Raw genomic sequence first — 25,171 nt, forward strand, 5'->3', positions numbered from 1 at the left:
TAACGTGCTCTTCCCCACCCTCCACCCACTCCTCATAAGGGAGCCCTGTTGTCACTTCAGCACTGGTCACACACGTGCCCCTTTCAGGCCATGCTGGCCCCTTACTGGCAGTGTGGCGAGCTGTCCACCTGGGGGCACCAAGCAGCCAATCGTGCATGGGTTCAGAGGCCCCGGGCCTTCTCTGTTCTACCCAAGTTGACAGCCTTTGCTCCAGGCCACCAGCCACCAGCATGGCAACACCGGTCCCGTTTGTGGAGCCTCTGGGATGCCGGCTGCCTTGTGGCATCAGATCAGCCCCTCCCATAGGCGCTGCCCCATCCCACGTACCTGGACTGCTTGGAGCTTCCCGTCGGCAGGAGGAGGGGCAGGGTGGGGGCAGCTGTGGTTAAACCTCAGGATCATTCGACGTAATAGCATTTTTGTGCCATAAACATAGGGGTGGGCAGAGATAGGGCAATGGGCAGCTTTGGGTCCTAGAGTGGGTGTTTGTTTCCTCTCCCCTGGACACTTTGGGCTTAACAAGGGTCCATGCAGGCCTGCCTGTCGCAGCTTGCCCTTCAGAGTCTTAATACCTGCTGACCAAGGAGACTAGAGCCTCTCTGCTGATGCCCGCTGTCTCCACAAGGCACGGGGGTCACTCTTCTTTGGGCCTGGCCTCCTGCAGCTCCTACCAGGCCAAGGGGGAGTCCTCTCCCTTCCCCAAGCCTCTAGAGTCTGTCACATTCAGCTCAAGCATCTACATCCAGCTCATCAGATGCTCGAACTGGAGAAGAATTTGCGTGATCAGAGCCTAACCACTTCCCACTACACACAAAGACCTTAAAGACGAGGGACAGCAACTCCATGGTAGCCTGGTCCCCCGCGCCTCCCAGTGGGGGGACAGCCTGACCACAGGTGTCCCAGCCTGCTCTGCTTTCGATCCTCAGCCATTACCCCCTGCCCCGAAATGAGGCAGCCACGGCCAAAATGCAGTGAGAACGATTAGGGCTTTAATGGGCATTCGGTAACTTCTCAGTGACCACTTTCCATCTTTTTCCAAGGGGCTCAAGCTGCCAGTATTGCTGCCCCGCTGAATGCTGAGGGACGGGGGTGAACAGGGTGAGTAAGGGGTGTAGCACCCTGACTCCAGGCCCCTGAGCAGGGCAAGGGTCAGACGCTGCTGAGTGGTGATAGTGGGCCATTCATGCTGGGGCAGGGCTGGCAGCGCTAAGATGGGTCTAGGGCACCATCCTCCACCATTTGAAGGCAAAGGGCACCCGGCGGATGTTGGCACAGGAGCAGAAGTCTCCGATTTCAGTCAGGTAGCAGTCAAAGTCGTTAATGAAGTTGCACTGGAATCCCAGGGGCTCTAGCAACTGGCGGATCTTTTCCTCCAGGCAGCAGGTACCATTGATCTGGGGCCCAAAAGGCTTGGGGATGCCCAGGGTCTGGCCCATCACGATCATCTGCAGCTGTCAGAGAGGCAGTTAGGATGAACGGGGGTCAGAGCCGTGGAAGAGAGGCCCCTGTCCCTCCTCTAAGGAAGGCAGGCCGCGGGGTTCATTGCAAGGGAAAACCCAGCTGCCTCTGTAGTTGGGCTAGAGCAGGAAAGACAAGCCCAGGGTACCCCCTTCTCCAAGCCTGTGCTCAGACAGACATCGCTAATCCATCCGAGCAAACTCCACCCCGCTCTGCTTGACCCTCCAATGACTCCTGATGCGTTTCTCAATAGCAACACCAAAATCTTGCCTAGCTGAGGTCTGCCAACTTCCCTGTTCTGTCCTCTACTGCATCTCTCTTGTCCTGGCCTTCTAGTCTTGTTTGTGCCATAATCTTGCCTACCTCTCCTGGAATGCTCTCTACCCCCGGCTTTGCCATTGGACTTCTGTCCATTTTTCGCATCTTAATTCTAGCATCTCTTCCTCAAAAGCAGCTTCTCTCACCATTACCCATACCTCCCTACTCCCAGGGCCTATGAAGTCTCCTACTGCATGCCCAGAGGGCCTCACTGGTCTTGTAAAAAGAACCATGAGCGGTTGAATGCAGGGCCTGTGTCCCTGGGGCTCAGAGAAGAGGCCTGCAAGTGTTTAAGGAATCGATGAGCCCAAGTGTCTCAATTCATTCTAAGCACCTACGCGATGGGTCACAGTGGTGAGAGAAAGGTCAGATGTAGGCCATGGTTGGAAGGCTTGGCCTAGCAGGGGTATCTCATATACCCAACACCCCAAAATTCCCAATTCCTGTTCTGAATAGGAGGATGCTGCCCAGATACGTGGACAGGAGGACCTCATCAGGAAGCTTGCCCATGGTCTCACGGCCAGCAGACGGCTTTACCCCCTCAACTCTGGTGAAGCCCAGCGTCCCCGTCTGTGAGGTGGGCTCTTGAAGTTGGTCCCTGTTTGGCAAGTCGTCCAGGCTGGGCGCCCGCTCACCTGCTCCCTGGAGGGGTCTTCTCCAACTGGGGGAGAGAAGGGCTTTCCCCTCCCTTCCTCTCAGGCACCACCGTCAGCTGGGCCCCCGCCTCCGTAGTCTAGCACCGTGTCCGTCAAGAGGCTGGCCGGAGTCGGCCAGGCCGCCCCCAGCCCCAGCCCGGGGACACCCAGCCCGCGCCCCGCGCCCCTCACCAGGTCAGGGAAGTAGGGCCTCGCGTAGAGTTTCTCGGTCTGCTCGCTGGAGGGGATGTTGGCGATATGCTCCAGGCAGAAGAGCTGCGGGATGTCGATGATGTCCTGCTCCTCCAGGCCCAGCTCCCTTTTGAGGATGTTGCGGTTCAGGTCGATGCACTTCTGCGGGGCGGGGAGGGGCCGGGAGGGCAGCGAGTTGGTCGGGTACCGGGGACCAGCCCGAAGCAGCTGCATCTCCTCGGCACTGACTGCAGGCGGGGAGCCATGCAGGGCGGGGCCCGGCCCTCTGAAGTCGGGGCTCAGAGCACAGGCCTGGTCTCGAGAGGCCGGGGCCCCTCGGCTCATCAGAGCCAGCGCCGCTCCTAGACCTAATTCTGCAGTAGCATGGGCCCCCTTAGCCCTCAGTCCTGGCCAGAGTGGGGGACCTGGGCAAGGGCAAGAATAGGTCCTCAAACCCAGGCACTTGCCCCCATCCTTAGGAAGGGACACCAGCAGTGGACCCCCGGGGTACTTCCCTGCCCAGACCAGCTAGTACCCACCCGATGCCTGAGCATCTCCTAGGTCTTGACATAGGGCTTATGACCTCACACCCACGGTGAGTGTCACCAGGCCTCAGAGACGCTGTTTGGACCCCCACCTGGCTGCTGCCCACCCTGCCGTGCCCGGAGGCCTCCCCTGTTTCAGCAGAGGTCACAGGGCACAGAGCGTGCCTTGGCCGGGAGCCATAAGGACTCAGCGGACCAGGCGATTTTATGCTGACGGGTGACCTTGGGCCTGTCATCGTCCTTTCTCCAGGCCGTGGCTTCCCCGCTAGTTGTTTAATTTGATTTCTGGAAAATCTGCTTCTCACAGCCTGTGAATTCACATTTTAAGGGGCCTGAGGTGCTGGGTGATTCTGACTCTGAGCTCAAGGGCTGCTTCATCCAGAAGTGCTGAGGAGGCCCTGCTGGGTTCTCTGGTGCCCAGAGCTTCCCAGAGAAGTCAGGGTCGGGGAGGTCCTCTGTCAGGAGGCTGAGCTACAGCACTGTCTTCGGGTCCAACACTAGATGACTTGGGGTTCAAACCTGGTTCCCCAGTTCATCGGCTCAGGCTGGTGGCTTTCTTCTCGGCCTTGCTATCCTCATAGGCAAGGTGGGTTTACTTCATGGGGTTATTTTGAGGACTGGAGTGAGGTATCGCGTGTGAGGTTTGGTGATGGTTATCGCTCAGCTAGGGACCCGCTGCCAAGGCGGTCACCGCCTCCCACCAAGCCTTGGCCCCTACCTCCACGTAGCTGTTCTGCTTCCTCATTTTTTCATCAGCCAGAAGTTGATTGATGGTATTGGCCTCCCTCCCTGTAGGAAGGAGGAGAGGGCGGGCAGGCCTGTGGGCTATAGGGGGCGGGCCATGTGGTCCAGGGCTGGGCAGACTCCAGTCCTGGGCACAGCTGACTGGGTATATTCTCTGGCCAGTGACGATGGTGGGTGGCCTGGCTGGCCTCCAGGGGCCCATTCTAGGTCAAATGTCCCATGTGGGGACTCAGCAGGGTCCATGAAAGCCCAGGAGGACTTCCACTGCCACGACCGGCCACTCGGTCCCGGGTCGGAGGGGAGGGTGCCTGGGGATCGGGTCTGAGGCAGGCAGCCCGGACCAGCTGAGCAAGTGCCATCGGCCCCGACTCACCTGGCACCTCCACGCCTTCTGTGTACAGCCTGGCTACCTGCCACTCATGATCTTGCCCGGGTTACTTAACTTTGTTCTTCACTTGCTCCACTTGGCCATGAGCTGAGATAACACAAGGTCTTTGGTGTGTGCCAGGTGGCTCAGACTCAAGGTCGCCTTCCATGAGCCCTCCCAGAGCCATGAGATCCTGGGCTGCACCTCAAAATTTGGTCTGAGATTCTGCATTTCTCACAAGCTCCCAGGTGATACTGAAGCTGCTGGTCCTCAGGCCACACGCCAAGAACGTCACCCCCCCCCACTCCCTTTCTAGGTTTCCAGAAGGTTTAGAACAGAACTGCTGCGGCACCAGGCCCCACAATCTCTGCTTGTCCACTTATGTCTTCCTGCAGGGTGACCAGGAGACCCTGAAGTCCCAACACCCAGGTACTTAACCCAACCTTCCCCGAAGAGATCCAGACACCGGTGTTGGTAGCATCTGCTTTGCCCCCCACCACGTGGAGCCATCCATGTGTTAAGTTCCCCTTTGCATCTATTCTAGCAGCCTCTCAGCCATCCCAGAATTTCTGGCTGATCTGCCTGTCCTGTCCTAGTACCACCAGAATGACCCTGAAAGAGAACAAGATGTTCTAACATGGCACATTTCATGCTTTTATGCTTCCCTAGGATCCTTTTCTATCAGGAGGAACCGAGTAGAAACGGTTCTCTAGAAAAGACATCTGGGACCGAGGAGCTTCCCTCTATTCCGGGGTGGGGGGGGTCCCCTTACCATTAGAAAGGAGCTGATCTTTTCTAATCCCTTCAAACAGACGTGCGTCTCCATAGCCCTCCTTCTGTTTCTCCTTGAACAGTTTGTAGCAGGAGCTGGGGCTGGCCAGGAGCAGCCGGAAGTCCTGGGAATCAAAGAACTAGGGTCAGATTCTAGCTTCCCTTCCAGAAGTCTCTGAAAGAAGGTGGGAGACGTCCTCTCCAGCCCCCAACACAGACCTTTTTGTCCTCCACCTTGTACTGTGCAGGGAGGAAGCACATGAACTCATAGGCATGGCCAATCATCAGCCAGTCGGAGAAGAGTTCCACTGGGGCCTGGACTTGCTGGGCGTAGAGGAAGTCCCGGAGGGTCTTACTCAGGTTCCGGCAGTCCTTGCTAAAGGGAAGATGGAAAGAACAGCCCGTGAGCCGGCATGGCCCAGGTTGGCTGCCAACTACTCGGTGAGTGCCGGGCTACCTTTGGGTAACTGGCTGCTCTACCCATTGGCTGGTCCATAGCGGGGTGGGGTGGTTATTAAGAATCCCTTACCACTGTGGAGCACAGGGAACTATATTCAATACCTTGTGAGAAATCATAATGGAAAAGACTATGAAAAAGAATATGTATACAACTATAACTGAGTCACTTTGTACAGCAGAAATTAACATGACATTGTAAGTCTACTATATTTCCATAAAAATTTTAAAAAGAATCCTTTACTCTGGCTCAACTCAGGACTGAGCCAGTGGATTCTAGATAAAGACTGAACCCTGGGACGCAAGTATTTCCTGGATTTAGATGAGCGGCCACCAAGAAATCTAGCCACACATCTTGTGGCTGTAACATCATGTTGGGTCAATAGGCCAACCAAATTTAGCATGCTTCAATTTAAACCCTGGAATCACCACTCAATGAGTGGTTTGTCTGCTTTCTCTACCTCTAGTCTCCTACATGAATCAAAGACTCAGAGGCCCTGACTTGACGGTTTAAGGTCCAGAGCAGATGACCTGCTGAGTCCTCTGGGAATCAGGTGGGTCCAGGTGAACTACAAGAGTCCCTCCCTTTGGTTTGAAGGCATCTGGCCACCACCTGGCCTCTTGCCTCACCTGGGGTAAAAGCTGCTGCCAATGAGGATCCTGCCTAGAGGGTATTCTTTCCCTTGGGCCTTGACAGGTGGGGACACCATCAGGTTCCCAATGGAATCTATGCTGGCCACCGTATGGTCGTGGGTGCGTTGGGTCATGTAGCCAACCCCAGGGCTCTGGAAGGAGACCCAGCAGGGGCAGGGTGTTAGGAGGGACAGGTGTTAAGCCTCAGTCTTACCCCATTCCAGACTCAGTAGATTCCCACACCCCCTTCCCCCAGAGGCCACCTGGGCCCTCTCCCCTGGCACCCATCACTTCCAGCAGGCACCAGGCCTGAGAGGTTGGACCAAGTTCAGATCAGTCAAACCGAGCCCCCACCAGTGAGTATTTCAAGGGGAAATCGTCGAGCTTGGGGAGCCGAGGGGTGTCGAGGACCAAGGAAATAGTCTTGTGGGGAGCCTGGGTATAGCAGAAGGCCATCTCATCCTGGAGGACACAGGGAAACAAGTTGTGAGTTTCTCTCGCTCCATCAGCTGCTTTCCCACATCCGGTTTTCCAGCCACAAGTGCTCCCTGTACACGGGCCACCGCCAGAGAGCAGGTACAGGGAGAACCCCCTCAAAACCCTGCACAGGCCTCCGCCCCTTCCTGGGGATTTTCCCTGGCCTGTCCCTTCTGTTCGTCAGGTTTAAAACCTGATGAGTCACCTAAGACTCTCCCTCCTCTCGTCTCCTGCACCAAATCCGTGAACAAGCCTTGTTGGCTTTATTTCCAAAATACGTTCCAAGTGGACTCCTCTCTGGTACTGTTCAGGGGAAGCCACCTGGGGAAGACCGCCTCTTCCCCATGTGACTGTCAGGCCCTCCAATCAGCATCTCTTCTATTCCTGCCCCTTCCTAAGGCTGGCTCTCTACTTCTCAGCCAGAGGGTCTTTTTAAAACCTAGGTCAGAACGTTCAGCTCCCCTGATTCATACCATTCAACGTCATCTTGTTTGGTTTTGTTTTTGCTGCACCGGCGCGGCTCATGGGCTTTTAGTTCCCCAATCAGGGATCGAACCCCGGGCCCTTGGTGGTGAGAGCACGGAGTCTTAACCACTGGACTGCCAGGGAATTCCCCTCGTCTTGCTTGGGATTGGTTTCTTCTCTTCCTTACCTTTGTGTAAAAGGTCCCCGATATATAATTTAGCTCTTACCTACCTCTGACTGTAGTTCACTCTGATCTGGCCACACCAGCTTTTCTGTTCCTCACGTGGTGGATGTTCAGTCGGCTGTTTCTGTGCCTGAAGGGCTCCCAACTTCGAATCCACCCCCAACCCCAATCTTTGCAAAGCCAGCTCCTTGCTTCCCCCTTCTGAAGACTTTCCTGACCACCCAAAGCGCCAAGGTTAATCTAGTAACTCACTAGACCATATCATTTTCTTGCTTTCATGGTACATAGAGTTCTACCACGGCAAGATCAGAAGCAGAAGTCGGCACCCTTCTCCCTCATCGCTACTACTTAGACAGGTCCTCGTCATTTGTGACTACAGACCAGACCGCAAAAGACTGGGCTCGACACTTCCTGCTCAGCCAGGGTCAAGCTGGACCCTGGGGCAGTGCCCCGGGCCTGCCGGCCTGTAGCTGGAGGCATCAGCCCCTCAGACACCTGGGCCTTAGGGTTAGGTGTTCTGTGGTCTCGAACGTGTACGTTCTGGAATGGGAGGAGGTTGGACTCTAAGCGTTACCCCTTAGTGGCTAGGACTTGGGCAAGTCATTTCATCTCAGCCACCACTGACCTCCTAAGAACAAAGCCACCCCTGGTTAGTCTTAGCTCTGCTGGAAGGCTGAACAGAAGCTGGTGAAGCTTGTTGAATGTGCTGCACATGGTGTCTCCCCCCCCCTCCCCCACAGGTGGGGGGTTACCTGGAGCCACCTGCCCAGGCGGTTGGGATCCTCGTAGACAGATGCCACCTGGATGTTACTTTTCTCGCTTAGCTCCATCACTGTGTTCACGAAGCCCTGGACCTGCAGCTCTCTGCCACGGGAGATAAGCCGGCTCTAGGAAGGCCTCCAAGGCTCCCCGACCGGTCATGACCTCTGGGTCCCAGGGGAAGGGGGAACCTCCTTCTGGTCAGGAGAGATGATGCCCCTGCCCGTGAGGTAAGCAGAGCTGCTGTCCCCCCACGTCATGGAGCACCAGCTGGTAAGCTCAGGGCGTGCCTTGCCCGGAATCACTCGGTTTATTTTAGCTCATGGCAAAGTCAGGTCAAGAATTGCTAGTGTCTTCTTCAAAAACTAAAAATAGAACTACCATATGACCCATGATTATGGGTCATAATTATGATCATAATTCAAAAAGATACATACACCCCAATGTTCATTGCAGCACTATTTACAATAGCCAGGACATGGAAGAAACAACCTCTGTTGTTCCATCAACAGAGGAATGGATAAAGAAGATGTGGTACATATATGCAATGGAATATCACTCAGCCATAAAAAGAATGAAATAATGTCATATGCAGCAATGGATTGACCTAGAGATTGTCATACTGAGTGAAGTAAGTCAGACACAGAAAGACAAATATGTGATATCGCTTATATGTGGACTCTAAAAAAAAAAAAAGGAAACGGATACAAATGAGCTTATTTACAAAACAAAAGTAGAGTCAACGGTTGTAGAAAACAAACTTATGGTTACCAGGGGGGAAAGGGGAGGAGGGCTAAATTGGGATTGACATATACATGCTACAATAAATAAAATAGATAACTAATGAAGACCTACTGTATAGCACGGGGAACTCTACTCAACATTCTGTAATAACCTATACGGGAAAAGAATCTAGAAAAGAATGGATGTATGTCTAACTGAATCACTTTGCTGTACACCTAAAACTAACACAACATTGTAGATCAACTAGACTCCAATAAAAACTTTTTTAAATTGCTGGTGTCAATCTCCGCTCTCATGTCCTGAGACCCTGCTTGTCCCTACTCTGCAGTCACATTCCACCCCCTGCCCCAGTGATCTAGGAAATGCCCCAGGCTCTCCTGCCTTGATCTACCCAGAGGGCTGGCTCCGCTCACCACAAGGGGGCTGTACTTTTCTCCCGAGAAGCCAAGAAGCCTAGTGCCCCCTTGAGATGGCCAATTAGGCTGTCATATTCATATGGTTGTCGGGGGTGGGTCTTGAGCCCTGAGGTCTTAGTGCCATCATGTATAGCACCAGGCTTACAGGCCCACGGTGTACATCCATTCCTTGTTGGAGAGAAACCGTGATGTCTGGGGCTGACGTTGAGACCACCCATTTTACCAACAGGTCCTCATGAGTTGAATGCCAGCAAGGTCACCATTGGGAAGTGTAAAAAATTTGGATTCTAATCCAGGTCCAAAACTTGAATTGCTATTCCACGCAATAGGTTCCAAAGAACCTATTTTTCGATTCTACACAGACAAGACTGCAGGGAACTGGCCAGTCTGACAAGGTCTGAAACAGTCTGAGATGTGTGCTGGGGGAGGAAGTGTAGCCCCAGTCTTGTACACCATCTGTGGCAAAGCTGGGTCAAGCCATGCCTGAATACCACCCTTATGGGAGAGTCTTAGAAGATCAGAGTCTCAGTCGATGCCTCCTGTGAGTGAACTTCTCTCTTCAGATACAAAAGACAAGAAAGATCTTATACCTGGATATCAGCTGTCAGCAAAATCCCTCGAGCTCTTCCCTTTTACCTTCTCATTCTGAAGACTGGCGTTCCTCTGTGGACCTTACTCCCTAGCAGCCCTACCGTGGAAGAGCTATTTTTCTTCTTTCTCTCCACTGAGTCTGGAGGAGGGATGGACGTACTCCTTGCCATGAGGTGCTACAGCCAGGCCACCATGACCTCTTCAGATCCTTGACTTGACAAGGTCTTATTTCTACCCTCCCAACCCAATGGTCTCACCACCTCCAAGATCAACTGTCCAGTTGCATCACCTCCATCTTCCCTGCTCACTTTGGTCCCTGGGCCAGCAGCTTAGCTTGATATCACTGTGATGCCTGGCCCTCAACTGCTTTTATTCCCATCATCTCATGTCTTTGCTTTTCTCCTTATCCAGCTTTGAGTCTGTGATGCATCATAATAATTATACCCTTATCCTTCCCCTTGGGCTTATCTGCCTGGCAAAACTACAGTCCTGGTTAGATTCAGTTCTACATTTCTTCTTCCCTAGAGCTTGTTACCAAAAATGTCGGAGAAAAACCACAGTGATGGTTCTCTAAGTTGGCATCTTCAACAGGTCCTTAGCACCAGACAGCATCCTGCCACTAATAGTTCCTCTAGTCAACTTGCTCCTAGGAAGTGGGTGAGCTGTCCTACCTATTAAGGCCAATGTGACCTGTTCGCTTTTTCCCCACCAAGTTTTCCCCTTCTCTGCTGGATCACATCCATTAGCATTATTCTTTGCTTCCCTTAAAAAACAGCCTTCCCTTTCCCCAATCCCCTTCAGACCATTTCTCTGGAGTTCTGCAGAGTACTCCCCTCCCATTCTTCCTTTGACACAATTGTGACCCCACCGCACTTTCAAACCCACCACTCAGGATCACGCTCTGCACAGTGGCCCCCATCTTGCCAAACCCAATGGGCACTTTATTCTCCTCGGAATTTTCCATGGTTGGCCCCTTACCAGGTATCACCCTCCCCTAACCTCTGGGTCTCCACTCACCTGGTTTTTATTGGAACTTCTTCTTCCTTCTCAGACTCCTTTGCTAGGTTCTTGTCTGGAGCCAAGGGTTCTATGGCTCTAGAGCTCACTTCTCAGGCATCTTCCCAATATATTTCCTCCTCCTCTGAGCTCAGCTAGGCCTGTGGCTCTGAATACCCACAACGTGCCAGGGCCCCCCATCTCCAGCTGCCAGACTTTCCCTTGAGCTCCAGACACTTAGAAACTTAACGGGTGTCTCTAGCTTTGTGTCTCCAGAGGCAAAGCACCGATTTACCCCACCCCAGGCAGGGGCACCACCATTCTTCTTGTTGCATACCCCAAACCCAGGGGACACTCCTGTTGCTTTGCCTCCCATCCCTCAGCTAACTTGGGGGCGGGGGAGCCTACCTTCCAAGCAATCCTGAATCTAACCACTGCGCGCTCCCACCACCCCGGCCCAAGCCATGGCTGCGTCTGGCCCACATGATCGCAATGGCTGAACTGGTTCCTTTTATTTGTACCTCTGGTTTTCCACGTGGCCGAAGTGGTTGTGCAGAACCCTGGCTGGTTTCCCACGGGTTTTACCTGCCAGAGTCTTTTCTCCCCTCCCCCAGCCGCATAGCTAGAGATCGTTCCTGGCCTCCCTGCCGTTAGGTGTGGCCTGTGCCTCTTCAGGCCATTGGCACGTGAGCAGAGCAATTCAGGAGCCTTCCGGACTCCAGCAGCCACAAATGGGTGGCTTTGCCCGGACTTTGGCTCCTCCCCTTTCCTAGGGGCCGGGCCTCAGAAGTGCCTGCGCCTCCACCATAAAGATGAAGCCGCCGCCCCAGGGGAAAGCATTATCACAGCCTGAAAGGAACCAGGGCCCCTGACTGCCACTGTGGGCATCTAGGTGGGAGAAAGTTGACTCTAAACCACTGTCTGGGGGTCCGTTACAGTCCCGGAGGCTACGCCCTAATACGCGGAGGCCCTGCTCACCTTGCCCTGTCGCCCCTCCCCCTCCTCTTGCCTGCTCTCTCCTGGCTCTGCAGGCTTCCCTGCTGTCCCTATAACAATCTCCTCCTTCCCCCTCCATTTTTTACCTGGCTTTATAGCCCTGGATCCTGCCTGAAACCATGCTGTTTGTCTGTCTCCCCTTAAGACCAGAAGGGGACCGCCGTGGTCACAGCTCCAGCCCTAGCCTTGTAAGTATCCAGACAAGCATCGGATGGCTGCCTCAGGGGGAAGGATTTCACATTCCTGGTGAGAAGTCTAATCATCTTTACCCACCCCGCCGACGGACAGGAGAGCATGCCAGTTATAGAAGCGACCCGGCCCAGGCAGGCTGAGGGTTTCTTACCTGCACAGGTATACCTCCAGAGGCATCTGGGTGCTGGGGACAAAGACGCAAGGAGCTACCCGGAACACCACGGTGTCTTTGTACACCACGGTCTCTGGAATCGACTGCGATGTAAGACGAGGTCCTGCTGGTGACCTGGTTCCCCGTCCACCTTCTCCCCATCCCCCCCACCGGGCCTCCAGCTGCTCAGCCCAGCCCACCTCCGGGCCCTTACCTGTACTCTACAGGGCTCTTACCCAAAGGTGACATGACACCCTAGCTCCATCCACTGTGCTCCCATCTTCTGCCCAGCTGTGACAGGTCTCCCTTCCCCCACAGTCCCTGCTCTGAGGGCCGCTTTTCTACCCGGGGATGTACCAGGTCTTGAGACTCTTCCACCAGGGAGGCCGAGTAGGAAATCAAGCCCGAGAAGCTGGCGGACGGGAACTCTAAGCCTTCAACGTAGAAGGTTTCCTCCAAGTCATCCTCGACGGGGGCCAAGTTGTAGGTGTGCTGGTCAGGCCCCAGCACCAATTCGAAGGTGCTAGAGCTGTCTTCTAGGAAGGAGAGAAGGATAGACCGGCTGCTGAAGGAGCCTGGTGCCCGTCACCACACCCAATGGCACGTTCCTCAGGTCAGAAGTCAGGCCGGGAGTCCCAGGAGAGCGGGGGCCAAGATGGCTGTTCGGCCCCTAGGTTCCTGGTGTTTCGGGCTTAGTGGACAGCCAGGTGTTTGCCCACAAACGGGGGCCAGTTACTCACTCTTCAAAGACCTGTCAGGAGCTGGCACTCAGATAAAAACACCTGCCTTCAAGAGGTGAAGGCTCGTGGTGGTTCTACGCTTTGGCCAACTTTGGGGAGAGTATCATAAGTCTTCAGGATGAGAAACTGTACAGAGATAGGCTTGGAAGCCTCACCCAAAAAGTCCGACACAAGCTGGGGCCGTGGCCTGCTTCACCGGCCTCTCGCTCTGGGTGGTGACACAGTGGTCACCCGAGTGGGGCCGTGGCTCGCCTCGCAGACTGGCTCCAGGCGGTTCAGCAGAAGAACCTCGTCGCAGGGGCTAGGGGTGCTGGCTGCAGGCTTGGCCTTAGTGTGTGGCAGGGCCAACTGGACGGCCCCCGCGCCGGGGAGGTACCCATGTGGCCTCCTGCTTGTAGTCTGCCTGGAGGCTTCCTCGTTTGCCCTGAGCCAGACCTTGAGGGGGCGAGACCAGATGACCACCCCTTGCATTCCCTCGGGGCCCCCGCCCAGGGTTCGCAACAGGCGTGCTTGGCGTGCTGCGGGGCTGGATAGTGACTGCCCACCATCTGGTCTCTCTCCAGCTGCTGGGAGCCTTCTCTCGTATCTAGTCGCTTGCTCTTAAGCACAGTTGACGTTTCTTGTGGACTTACTACGTGCCGGCAACTGGGGTCGGGGCGCGGACTCATTTGCATCCTCACCATGCTTTGGCGCAGGTGCTGTAACGATCACCCCCATTATACAGAAAAGGAGGCCAGAAGGACCAGCCACAACACAGTTACCTTTACCTAGAAGGCCCTGTCTGCCTTCGCTCAGCTTGGCTTAACCTGAGCTCTCACCACCTCCACTCCCCAAGCCCCTGCTTGGTACTTGGCTGTCTGTCCATCTGCCCTAGGCTTTGAGGGCAGGAAATATCCTTATCCCTCTAGAGCAGGAGCCCCAGGGCACAGAGTAAACACTCCCTTGAACTGTGCTCCTTTTTTCTACCTTCTACGTACCCCTGGGCTTAGAGGTAGGGCAGGTGCCCTTTGATCTTCGATGGCACTTCTAGACCATCTCTTCATTCCTCAAGAATCCTATCCCTTTGAAGGACATGCTATCAGATAATGCCACCTGCCTCCTTCCTCGCTGTACCCGACTACCACCCTTACCATCCTCCGTGGATTGTTCTAGAACTGGCTTGTCTCCACCACTAGGGTGCTGGGCACCATTTACACCATAGACCAGACCATCCAGTCTGCTTCTGCGACCTTAGTTCAATGAACTTGAGTTCTGCATCATCTTAGACGCCAATGTCAAGGCTCATGGCTCGGATACCACCTCCAAAACAGATCTGGCGTCTTCTTTCAGTCTTTCCAGCTCATCTACAGTCTCATCCCAGCCCCAGACCTTTCTACACGGCCGATTCCCACCCTCCACCCTCCACTCCCCTTTGCATCCTCCTCGCGTTCCAAGACCCATTACCTGACCCACCACCCTGCACACGCCGTCAGCTCCCACACCAAGACCTCAACCCTGGCATTCAAGCGGCTGGAGAAAGCCACACTTTCTAGATCTTTTTAGATCTTTCCTAAAAGAAAGATCTTTTAGGATATGATCAAACCTCAGAGGGGGCCTCAGCAGTACTTGGAAACACTATTGTGGCCATTAACTCTCCCTCTTCCCATATTCTGAGTAGTGTGTATTCATTCCTATAATTTTCTCCTGAGTCTATTTCACCACCTCTGTTGGATGGGTCCCATCTGCACATGGATATGCTGTGTTCTGCCATCTTCAGCTACCGTTCCCCACCCCCACCCCATGCCCCACCCAGTTATTACCGCCACATACTTCCCTTTACGGCAGACTCCTTCCACGGTCTATGTTCTCTGTGCCTGCCCATTTTACTTTTTTTTTGGCTGCATTGCGCAACTTGTGGGATCTTAGTTCCCCAGTCAGGGATTGAAGCTGGGCCACCGCAGTGAAAGTGCTGAGTCCTAGCCACTGGACCGCCAGGGAACTCCCTACTCTTTTTTATCCCCACTATTCTTATCAAGGTCACTAATGACCAGCTTTGGAAACCAACTTTCCCACTGATCTGGGCGTCTTAGTCACTCAACAGCACTGGTCACAGTTGATCACTGCTTTCATGCAAGTGTTTTCCTTTCTTTCTCGAACCTTATGCTCTGGCTTTCAATTTCTCTGGAAATTTCTTAAATTCCTTTGCTCTATCTTTTAGACGATGGCTTTCCAACTTCAGCTCAACTCAGCTTCACCTGGAGGGTACGTTAACACAGTGTGCTGTGTTGCCCTGCCCTAAACTTTTGAATACTTTAAAAGGCAGGTAGGTGGCTTGAAGTGAGGCATCTTGGGCAGGTACACACATCCCTGGCCTCCTGGGCAGGCTCCAAGGCCCGTCCAGCCCACAGCCCGCCTCACAGTTGCCTGGACGTAGTGGGCTTCATAGGACCAGAACAGCCCTCATGGCCTGAACCAGGCCTAGAGCCACAGTTTCTAAGGCTCATTTCCAGCCCACATGTCAAAGGACCACACACAACCTGGGCTGCGTTCTCTGCTAGTCCCAGGTCACTTCCAAGTGCAGCTGTGACCTAGGTCTGCAGAAGAGATGGAAGAGCCGACTCGGAGCTGAGGCCCCCGAGCGCGGGTAAGGAGGGAGCCGCGGCGCGCTCTCCCGTGCTGGACGCGGCGACGGCCCCCACTATAAACCACATGCTCCTCAGTTGCCCAGCTGAAGCTAGACTTGGCTTTAAAAGGAAGTAGCGAAGAATTAAATCTCAATTTAGAGGCACTGAATACTAAGCCCGTTTAGGGAAATCCAAAGACTTGTTTGTTGAAGGATATTTTGATGGAGTTGGGTACATCCACTGTCTAAGCCAGCAGCCCTCCACGCTTTCATCTGTAGAATAGGGACATGCCACCCGCCTGCCACACGGTACCTGGGCTGTGTGGTACCTGGGCTGGATATGCTAGCATAGCTGCCACTCTGGCTTCCCGGCCTCCGAATTCTCAAAACCTAATACAGCCAAGTCTCAGTTAAGGAACAGATGGAGTCGCCTGGCGGGAATACTCAGGAGAAGACATTAATCTATATAAGGCTACAGCCACCCTTTCATCTAATGCCCACCTCTCTTCATCCAGCTGTGAAAGTCCTGTAGGAGAGGCACAATCATCGCCCCCACTGGGGCAAGTGGCTTGGGGGTACAGTGACTCACCCACGTGTACAGACTTACTCCATGGCGAAGGTGGCAGCCGGAGGATCCCAGGGGCACAAGTCCGGCTGTAATAGACCCTGACCTGCTGCTCTCGGTCCCCAGCTGGCTTCTGGCGGCGACCCTGCCGGGAGCAGGTGTGGCCGCAACTGGCCGTGGCATGTTGAGAAACACTCACTTTGTGGCCGGTAGACTCTTGCCTTCTCCGACTCTTCCTTGGAGGTGTGGAGAACCACCCGGCATCTCTTCAAAATGCAGCTGGGTCCCTGAACTCTCAGTATCATCTGGGACAGACTCTTTGTCTCTGAGCAAAAGACAAGGCAAAGATTCAGGGGCTTCTGGAGGCCAGCGCTCCAGGGGTGGAGGGAGCAGTAGGGTGGGGGGTGGAGGGGCTTGTATCCCGGAGCACCGAGGACCCTGTGCCTCCCGCTCTGGCCTAGGCCTGCATCATTGTCTCTGCTACTTGCTGCACCTATGGCTACGGGCAACTTGCCACGGCTGGGGCCCACTCTGAGTGAGGGTGGCATCTACCCCATCCGTTGTAAGGGGTAGATGGTCCCCAAACACCTGGAACAGGGCCTGGCATGGTCAGTTCAGCGTGGGTTCCCCTCCAGCCTTGGTGTGAACCAGGAAATCCCATTCCACTGCTGGGACCTGGAATCTACGTCCAGACCACAAGTCAGGACCAGATCCAAGAGGGCTTTTGCTAGGACCCTCAGGGTCCTGCCCCAGGCTACAAGAGGGTTTTTAGGAAGGGTCTCGCCTACTCCTTGTGTGTCTTCATTTAGTCTTCGCAACCACCTGTGATGTCCGTTTTATCACCCCCATTTTACAGATGGCAAAACAAGACCAGGGAAGTTAACATACTCAAGTTCATGGCCAGGAAGTAACTGTTTGTTACCTGACATCAGAGCCTGTGTTCTTGCCAAGGGGCCCCTTCCTGCCCAGTTACACGCTTCAAGCCATTAAGCCATTGAAAAGAGACTTGATGGGCCCAGAGCAGGGACATCAACCTGGAATTTGGGTTTGCTGGGGGTGGAGCAGTGAAGCCCCAGGGGAGGCAGAGCCCAGGGAGGAAAGTGGGTGATGGTCCTTGGTCAGCGGCCAGTTCTCACCCTCCGTAGAGAACACCTTGCTCTTCCTGTCCACGAGCTGGTGTGCGTCAGCAGGGCTGCAGTTCACAAGAAGGATGGCACCCCAGCCCTTGGGGCCCCAGACCCAGTTTTTCTGTAAAGAAGACAGCAATGTTGGTTCAGGCAGAGGCCATGTTAAGTCCTTGGCTTTGCAGATGCTACCCCACCTCGGGGGCAGAGTCAAGCCTTTCTCCAGGGCCACAGGGACCTCTGGGTCAGAGTTCACCCACTCAAGTACCTACAGGGATGGACAGTAACATCAGGTAAGCGGGCTGAGAGGAAGGCGGAGATCTAGATGTGAGTTACCAGTTTCCTACCTTTGCTCAGTGTCAGGGGAGGAGGGCTCTGGGGCGAACGGGAGGAGACATGTCCCCATCTGAAGGGGGCAGCTGACCCTCCCGCCTAGTTGGTTACACGACCAGGCTAAGATGGGAGACTAGTGCCACCAGACGTTCTAATATTTTGAAAGAGCTAGAAATTGACGTCAGCACTTCTGCCTTATATTGTAGCAATTTGACACTATGAAGGCCAAATTGAGTCTGTGAGCCAGATCTGGCTCCCGGGCCCCTGGCCTGCTTCCTGCCCCTGGAAGCCTCACCTTAGCCTGTTTGTCATTTGTCTCGAAGTTCCCGCTGCGGTAGACATCCACGTCCAGGGAGAGCTCTGCAACAGGAGGGAGAGGTCTCAACCACCTAGACCAGCTGGATGCAGCCTTGGAGCTGTAGGTGAGGCCCCAGGGCTGCCTAAGGCTGGTATCAGGTTCCTCCAGCCTTCGGGGCATGCTGCCGGCCTCGGAAGAAATTTCCTCAGAGACAGACAGTGTCTCGTGAGCAAGCCTGGAGAGGCCCAGGTATTCATGTATCTCCCCCAAACTCCTGGGAGGCCACAAAACAAGTCCACTGTGGTCATGAGGCCATTTGTGCCTCTTGGTTTCTTCCCAGGTGATTCCTACTTGGAAGGCCCTCCTCCCCTGCCTTTGGGAAAGCCCTTGGCCCTCTAGGACACAGCCAGGGCTCAATACACGGCAATTCCAAGCCCCTTTAGGGCTTAAGGATCTAGGCTTCTGCACAAGTATCACCACAGAGGCTCCTTCTCGGTTTTTACATCCCACCTCCCACCCCACCCCCACCCTGCTGACCACTGCGTGGCTTTACCCAGGTTGTATTTTTGTTCATAACTCTTGACATTCAGCGTGCTGTTTCTCAACTGGAATGTCAGGGCCAAGGGAACAGACCTCGTTTACTGCTGTCCACTCAGCACCTGGCACTGACGCTCAAGGATGCCCGTCACCAACCAGGCACTGCGCTAGGTCCTAGGGATACAGCAGTGCACGGGACAGGCCCTCTCCTTTTTGATCTTAGGATGTATGTGTGTGTACTCGTGCACACGTGCAGCAGTGGCAAGGGGTGAAGACATAAGTAAGATACATATTATGTCCAATGGTAAAATGCCGCAGGGAACAAGTGGATGGAGGGGGTGTCTCAGTTTTGGATCAGAAAAGTCTTCTAAGTGTGAACAGAGACCTGCAGGAGGTGAGAAAGTGACCCGTGTTAGTATCTGGGGTTAAAGCAATTCGAATAGGAAGTGCATGGTGGCAAGTTCAAGGGTCAGAGAGGCCAGTGTGCCTAGAACAGGATGAACAGAGGAAGAGAAAGAGGCCGTGGGTTAGAGGTAGCGTAGGGGCCAGCTCGGGTAGGTTGTGTAGGTAACGGTGATGCCAGCTTTAATCTGAGGGTGGGCAAGCGGTAGGAGGCTTTGATTGGAAGAGATGTTATCTGATAGCCTTTTAGAGAGGTGCCTCTCTGGGGGCCGAATTGAGACTGGACCTGCAGAAGATCAAGGTGGAGCAGGGAACTGCACTAGGGACCTGTCGGTGACCCAGGCAGAGATGACCATGCCTCGGACCAGGCTGAGAGCTTTGGTAGTGGCTGGTGGCTGGATTCGAGCTAGACTTAAGGCAACACTGACAAAATTCATGATCAACACGGGCTAAGAGGAAAGTAAGGGCGACACCAAGGGCTTGGGCCTGACCAGCTGGAAGGATGGAGCTTCTAGCACGATGTGGAAGACTACTAGGAAAGAGGCACTCGGGGGCAGAGGGAATCAGCTCAATTTGGGGTGTATTGAGTTTGGCTCAGACTCCACGCTTCCCATGCAGGGGTGCCGGTTTGATCCCCGGTCAGGGAACTAAGATCCCACATGCCAGCCGGGTAGGGCCAAAAAAAAAAAAAAAATAGATAATTAAAATACAAAGAGAAATGTTGATCTGAAAATTGCATATCGCTTTCTCTGAAACACTCTCCTAGGGTAATTTGATCTGGTTTAACATATAGGAAAACTGCCTATCACTCTAAGCATTCAACAAATGTTACCTGTTATTATTTAAAAAAAAAAGGTTTGAGACATTGGTCAGACACTCAGGAAGCTATATTGGGGAGTAGACCCCCACGTTTAGGGGCGATGCTGGGCTAGAGAGTTTTGCGAGTCACCTGTGGACTGTGTGTAGAGCCACGTGACCGGCTGCCTGAGCCCTGCAGCACTGCACTGACAGGCGGGGTCGGGGGGGTGTGGCCAAAGGATCCCCGCACAGGGATCTGAGAAGGAAAGGCCAGCTGCAGAGGGGCAAAGCCGAGTGCAGGGTCCCTAAATGGCTCAAGAAAGGACCACAAGTGTCATGAACACTGAGGACAGGTCCAGGAAGAGAAGAGACCACTGAACTGAGTGCGTAGAGGGTGTTCAGGGGCTCAATGAGGGCAGCACTGGTGGTAGGGGTCTGGGGTCTGAGCAGGTTCAAGGAATAGTGAGGAAAAACTAAGGATGCAGAGGGGTGGGGGAGTGGAGTTTGAAGACAACATAGGATCAGGTCTAAGAATAGGCATTATAGCTGGTTCCTTAAGAGAACAGGCATAATAACTTGTTCCTATTAAGGGAATAGATATAGTTTGTTCTGGAACAATCTAAAGAGGAGGGCAGGAGGGGTAGTGGCTTCCTACATCACTAAGAACTGCTGAAGGAATGTTATTGAATGAGAGGGGAAAGAGTCTGGTATGGTTAAGACTAACTTGGGACCAGACACGTCATCCATTGCAACAGAGGAGGCGGAATGTAGGACCCTGACACCGGTAGGTGGATGATGTGAACACGTGGGGTCCCGATGGCCTCTGTTCTGGTCAGAGAATGAGGTCAGCACTGAGCTCTGAGGGACCATGGGAACGGGTACTGTGTGAACCCATCTGTGACCCACGGGAGGCATCTCGTGACAGGGAGAGCCCCCTTCGGCGCCTCTCGCCTCTGCAAAGCCCACCCCTCCTCTCCAGGGCTGGGAGGTCACTCACCAACGCTCGTGAGGTAGAGCACAGCTGTGGCCATGGGGACGTCCTCGTTGTGCTGGTAGTAGGATACCGAAACCTGTGGGGACAGCACCCAGCAGCCGTGGGAGCATTAGAGGGCAGGGGGGCCAGAGCAGGACCCTGAGCCATGTACCTGAGTCTGGCCGTTTGACCTTGGTCTTGAGTTACAGTTTCTGAGCTTCCGGTGCCCTGCTGTGAGCCAGTACAGAGTCATCGTACTGTAATAACCCCCGTGTATAACATGCTGTGACCCTCCAGGCCCTTCCACACCGAGGCCTCACAGCAACCCATCCAGGTGGGCTCTACCCGCAAGGGCAGAGAGATCGAGGGACTAAATCATTCAGCCAGAAAAAGGGGTGGCGTAGAACTTACGATCTTGGCTGTCCAGCTCTAGAGGTCAAGCTTTAAGTTACACTATACATCCTCCCCACTCTACCTGCCCCTCCTGGGACCCCACCTGTTGACCCATGAGATGGGTCGTGAGGATGTGGGGCCTCCAACGGGTTAAGCTGCCCAAAAGGAAGCAGGACACTGGGGCGGGACAGTGTTTCCTGTGTCCCACACCAACCTCCGCCTCCAGAGGAGTCTTTAGACAAAGACCTGCCTTTCGGCCACTGGCCTTGACCACAGGCCTTGGTCGCGACCCACGGAACTAGCCATTAGCTGGGGCCAGGAGTAAGCATTCTCACTCTTGATGGTGCTGGAGGCCGAGCCCTGGGCAGAGAACATGTCTCAGATCCTCTAGGCTCGGCTGGGCCACATCACAGCCTCAACCCTTATCTGTGAGATGCTCAGTCTTACCTAAGTGTACCACCTGCCTGTTAGGGAGTCGCCTGCCCTGCGTACAGAGTGTAGAGAGGGGTGTGTACTGCCCTCAGTCAGCCCCGCTCAGTCCTCTGCTAACTACCCTCCAGAAAGTTCTGCCAACACGAGTCCCCTGGTCCTGAATGTGCTTCCTCAGCTGTTCTCACCCTCAGCTTCACATTGGAGTCACCTGGGAGCTGTGAAGCCCCAGAGGCTGATTTGATTGGCAGGGGGTGTGGCCTGGGCATCAAGTGGTTCTGATCACTCAGAACCACCACTAACCATTCAGACTCTGATGAGCCTGTTCTACGAAGTGGAAGGGCACCTCTCCCTCACAGGGGCTCCGTTAGGGTGACAGCCTGCCCAGGGGAAAGGGCACGGACTTGGGCTTAGATCCTGGATCTGTCCCACGGTAGTTTCGCTATTTAGGTTTACAGGGGTCTCTCGAGCTCCGTTTCCTTGTTATGTAAAAGGAGGTAATGCCAGCCTCTGGAAATTCAACTCATGATACCTAGTACTCAGCGTTGAACTCAGTGTAGCTCTTGAGGTTCATTAAGAGGCTCCACATCTGGGAGATCAGCCTGAGCCAAAAAGCTCATTTGAGTTCCGCTGCTGAAACCTTTCAAGCCAGACTTCAAAAGCAGCTAATTTGGAAGCTGGTGTCCTGGTCAGAAGCACATATGGAGGAGACAGACATGTTTGAGCTTGAATCCCTGTTCAGCTGATTACTGGCTTGGGCAGAGCACTTCCCTCACTCAGTGCCTCAGTTTCTTCGTCTGTAAAATGGGGTCACGGAGTGCCCACCTCACAGGTTTGTTGCAAGCACTGAGTAAGGTCAGATGTGCAAAACATTTGGCACCGAATTTCTCAGACTCAGAGCTCAGGAAATGTCAGCTGTTAGAAGGGAGACCCCAGGGTTTGTGTTAGCTCCATCTCCTGGGGGAGACCCCCTCATCTTCCCCCCAAGACCTACCTTGCCCTTGTCGTTGGCAGAGCTGGGGGATGTCATCCCCACCAGCACGTTCGTGGGATGTGACAGGGGCCACCAGTTCATGGCAGCCCCCTCCCCGATCTTTACTGGGTCTGTGCCGTAGATTTGGGTCACGACTCCCGGAGAGCTATCGATGGTGAAGGACTCGCACTGCTGTGGAGCACACCTAGGTAGCCCGGCGAGGAGATAGAAGTTGGGGCACAAGAGCCTCACCTTCTCGGCCTAGAGTGCAGCTGGTGTGGAGGGGGATGGTCCCCCAGCCTCTCAGGTGCTGAGACACCCTAACTTATGGTCAGGGCAGTTTTGGGGTCCTAACACAACTTCAGCCTTACTGTTACCATGCCCTGCTCCAAGGACCCCCGTGTCCTCCCTCCGACAAGCTCCAGCCCAGACCCCATCCTCCCACCGACACTAGAAGTTACCAAGCTATGGCTACATCTTATTTATAAACTCCTGACTTCCAAGCAGGGGAGAGCCACTTGTCTCGGCCGCAAGGGATCCTAATAGGGGAAAACCATTGGGAGGTCTGTGCCGTGACCTGGGGAGACATGGCCTTGTGAGTCACCTCCCCACTGAGGCTGCAGCTCACAGGAGCCTCCCTCACTCAATCCTCACGGCTGCCTTGGGAGCCAACCTCACCCCCATTTCACACGTAAGGGGACCAAGAAGGGGCAAGGCTCTTGCTTCTAAGGCCCCACAGCCCATGAGGGACAAAAGCAGGACTGGGAGGCCCTTAAAGACCCAAACTAGGCTCCCTGAGATGAGGCGGGGCAACAGGGTAATATACGGAGAACGGAGGTAACCCCCAACTCCCGCATAACCCAAGGGCAGCCTCGGGAGGGGAACGAGGCACCAGCCCGGCCCCACCCCCACCCAGCTCCTCACCCATTGACATCTAAGCAGATTTCCACGCCCTGCACACAAATGGCATGGGCAGGGCTGTCCAAGGACAGATGAACAATGCTCTGGAAGGACATGGCACGGCCCTCCAAGCTGACCGCCCCCAGACCTGCTCAGCAGCCCTCACACAGCGGCCTCGGATGACCCCGGGGCTCCCCATCGCCCTGCCCTCTTATGGGCTCAGGGCCTCTCCAGCCCGCCCCCTTGTTAAGCAGCTACCCAAGTGTAACTGATTTTCGCCATGGAGGTTTGCTGGGCAGAAGGGAGGTGCCGAGGAGCAGCTGGGGCCAGAGCCCGTGCATCACGAATTTATGAAGCACCTAGTTCCTGCAGACCCCCGGAGACTGAGGCTGTCTGCCTACGTCCCCAGCCTCCAGCTGGGAGCCAGAGGGGCTCTGGGAAGCTGGTGCCTGGGACTGGTCAGCCTGGCCATGGCACTGGAGGCTTAACTCAGCTGGAAGCTGTCAGGAGCAAATATCTGTAGGGGGTGCACGGGGCAGTGGTCAGGAGGGGGGCACGTGGCAGCACCCCTAGGCTCTGGGGCCTGGATTCTAAGGTGTGTGTTCCTTGGAAATTGATGAGATGAGGCACAAAGTGCTGGACCAGGGGTCCTCAGCACTCTGCTGGTTGCAAAAATGATCGGGGGATGGGGGCTTCTTAAAGTTGCAAATTCCTGGGGTGTGGTCCAGGAAGCTGCCCCCCCCTCCCCAGGTGATTAGGGGGATCCTTGACCGTAGCTGTGTCACCAGCTCCCAGCAGGGGCCCGGCAGGTACTGGTGGAATGAATAGATGAAAGAGCCTCGCTTAGCGTGGTCACCAGCTGCTCCCCGTCTCTGCTGAGTTCACTGAGCAAAGAAATGAGAACACCTGTTCCAGCCCACGAGGCTTACCAGCTCACTTTAAAACTGTTCATTTTATGTTTTAAGCGTGGGTTATAGTTATTCGTGGATAGCTCTGACGTTCATGGGTCCAAGTTCAAAAGGGGCTTAGCAGCAGTTTCCCTCCTCCTGTCTCTCACCCATTCAGTTCCCTTACGTGCAGGCAGCCAGAGGCATCAGGTTCTCCGAAGTCTTTCCAAATAAATGTTATGCGTCACCAAGGCAACATGAACCTATAACCTCCCCTCTTTCTTACATTTACATAAATGGTAATACATACGCTGCATAGTATTCCGTACCTTGCTTTCTTCACTTTATCGTATTTATAACTCAGAAGTTCTTCGTATTGGTAGGTAAAAAAGCATCCTGATCCTTTTTTATGGCTGTGTAGTATTCCGAGGAAGCCTGTACAATCATATATAAGCGTTTGTGTTCAGTCTTTTGCCCTGGCACACGATGCTGTGATGAGTAAACTGTGTGTATCTGCCTGGGGGACATAAGTTGGATACCGTGTGAAGGCTGCCGGTGAGTCAGGCTCGGTGAATTCGAGATTAAAAAGAAAACTAGCCCTCCTTGGAGGCTTTAAGCATGCAGCATAACTGCAGGAGTGGCTTTTTGGGGGGCTCTTGGAGGCAGGGGGTGGCCAGGAAGACCCTAAATGCCCCTCTGGTAGGAGGAGCCCATCATGTGTATGCTTTCACCCCAAATGGCTCACCCACACCCGTCCACCGATCTGCTCACACAAAAGCCGGCCAGAGCCCGGCTGGAGGAAAGGGATGGTCTGACTTGGGAGGGGTCGAGAGGGCTGGGCTCAGGATTCTGGAGCAGGACAGCAAGGGAGTTCTGTCCCTCCCACATTTGGGCAGCCCTGCTTTGTGCGGGGCTCTGAGTATAGTGGGGAGGGGCACCCTTGGCCTGCTGCATGGAGAACCCTCAGGGCATGAGAGGGGCTTGGAGGGATCTAGAGCAGGTCCTGCACCCCCTCTAAGGGGATTCCTGTTCACCGCTGACTCCCCATCATCCACAAGAGTCCTGGACATAGTAGGTACTCAATAAGTTTTTGTGGCCCAAAGGACTAAATGACCCCCAATCCCCGC

The 25,171-nt window shown here is 54.4% G+C and overlaps 1 protein-coding gene across 1 annotated transcript; it reads right to left on the reverse strand.

Annotated features, from left to right (window-relative positions):
* Positions 1–990: 990 nt before the first annotated feature.
* Positions 991–23,273, reverse strand: PADI6 (peptidyl arginine deiminase 6). The gene is made up of 16 exons (XM_059073976.2): positions 23,182–23,273; positions 22,279–22,462; positions 20,487–20,559; positions 17,750–17,814; positions 17,134–17,245; positions 16,197–16,322; positions 12,448–12,626; positions 12,091–12,194; positions 7,998–8,109; positions 6,474–6,581; positions 6,117–6,271; positions 5,250–5,406; positions 5,032–5,155; positions 3,867–3,937; positions 2,604–2,765; positions 991–1,451 (listed from the first exon to the last, which is right to left on the reverse strand). The coding sequence occupies exons 1-16, from the start codon at positions 23,271–23,273 to the stop codon at positions 1,218–1,220; spliced, it is 2,058 nt and encodes a 685-aa protein (XP_058929959.1). The 3' UTR covers positions 991–1,217.
* Positions 23,274–25,171: the final 1,898 nt, after the last annotated feature.

The sequence above is a fragment of the Kogia breviceps genome, chromosome 1, assembly GCF_026419965.1.
Source record: "Kogia breviceps isolate mKogBre1 chromosome 1, mKogBre1 haplotype 1, whole genome shotgun sequence".
NCBI classification, from domain to species: Eukaryota; Metazoa; Chordata; class Mammalia; order Artiodactyla; family Physeteridae; genus Kogia; species Kogia breviceps.

Coding starts and splice junctions, on each gene's coding strand:
- PADI6 (XM_059073976.2), bottom strand. CDS start 23,273: ATGTCCTTCCAGAGCATTGTTCATCTGTCCTTGGACAGCCCTGCCCAT. Junction 6,272..6,473: donor TCCCCTTGAAATACTCACTG/GTGGGGGCTCGG, acceptor GTCTCCTTCCAG/AGCCCTGGGGTTGGCTACAT. Junction 1,452..2,603: donor GGCCCTACTTCCCTGACCTG/GTGAGGGGCGCG, acceptor CCTCTCTGACAG/CTGCAGATGATCGTGATGGG.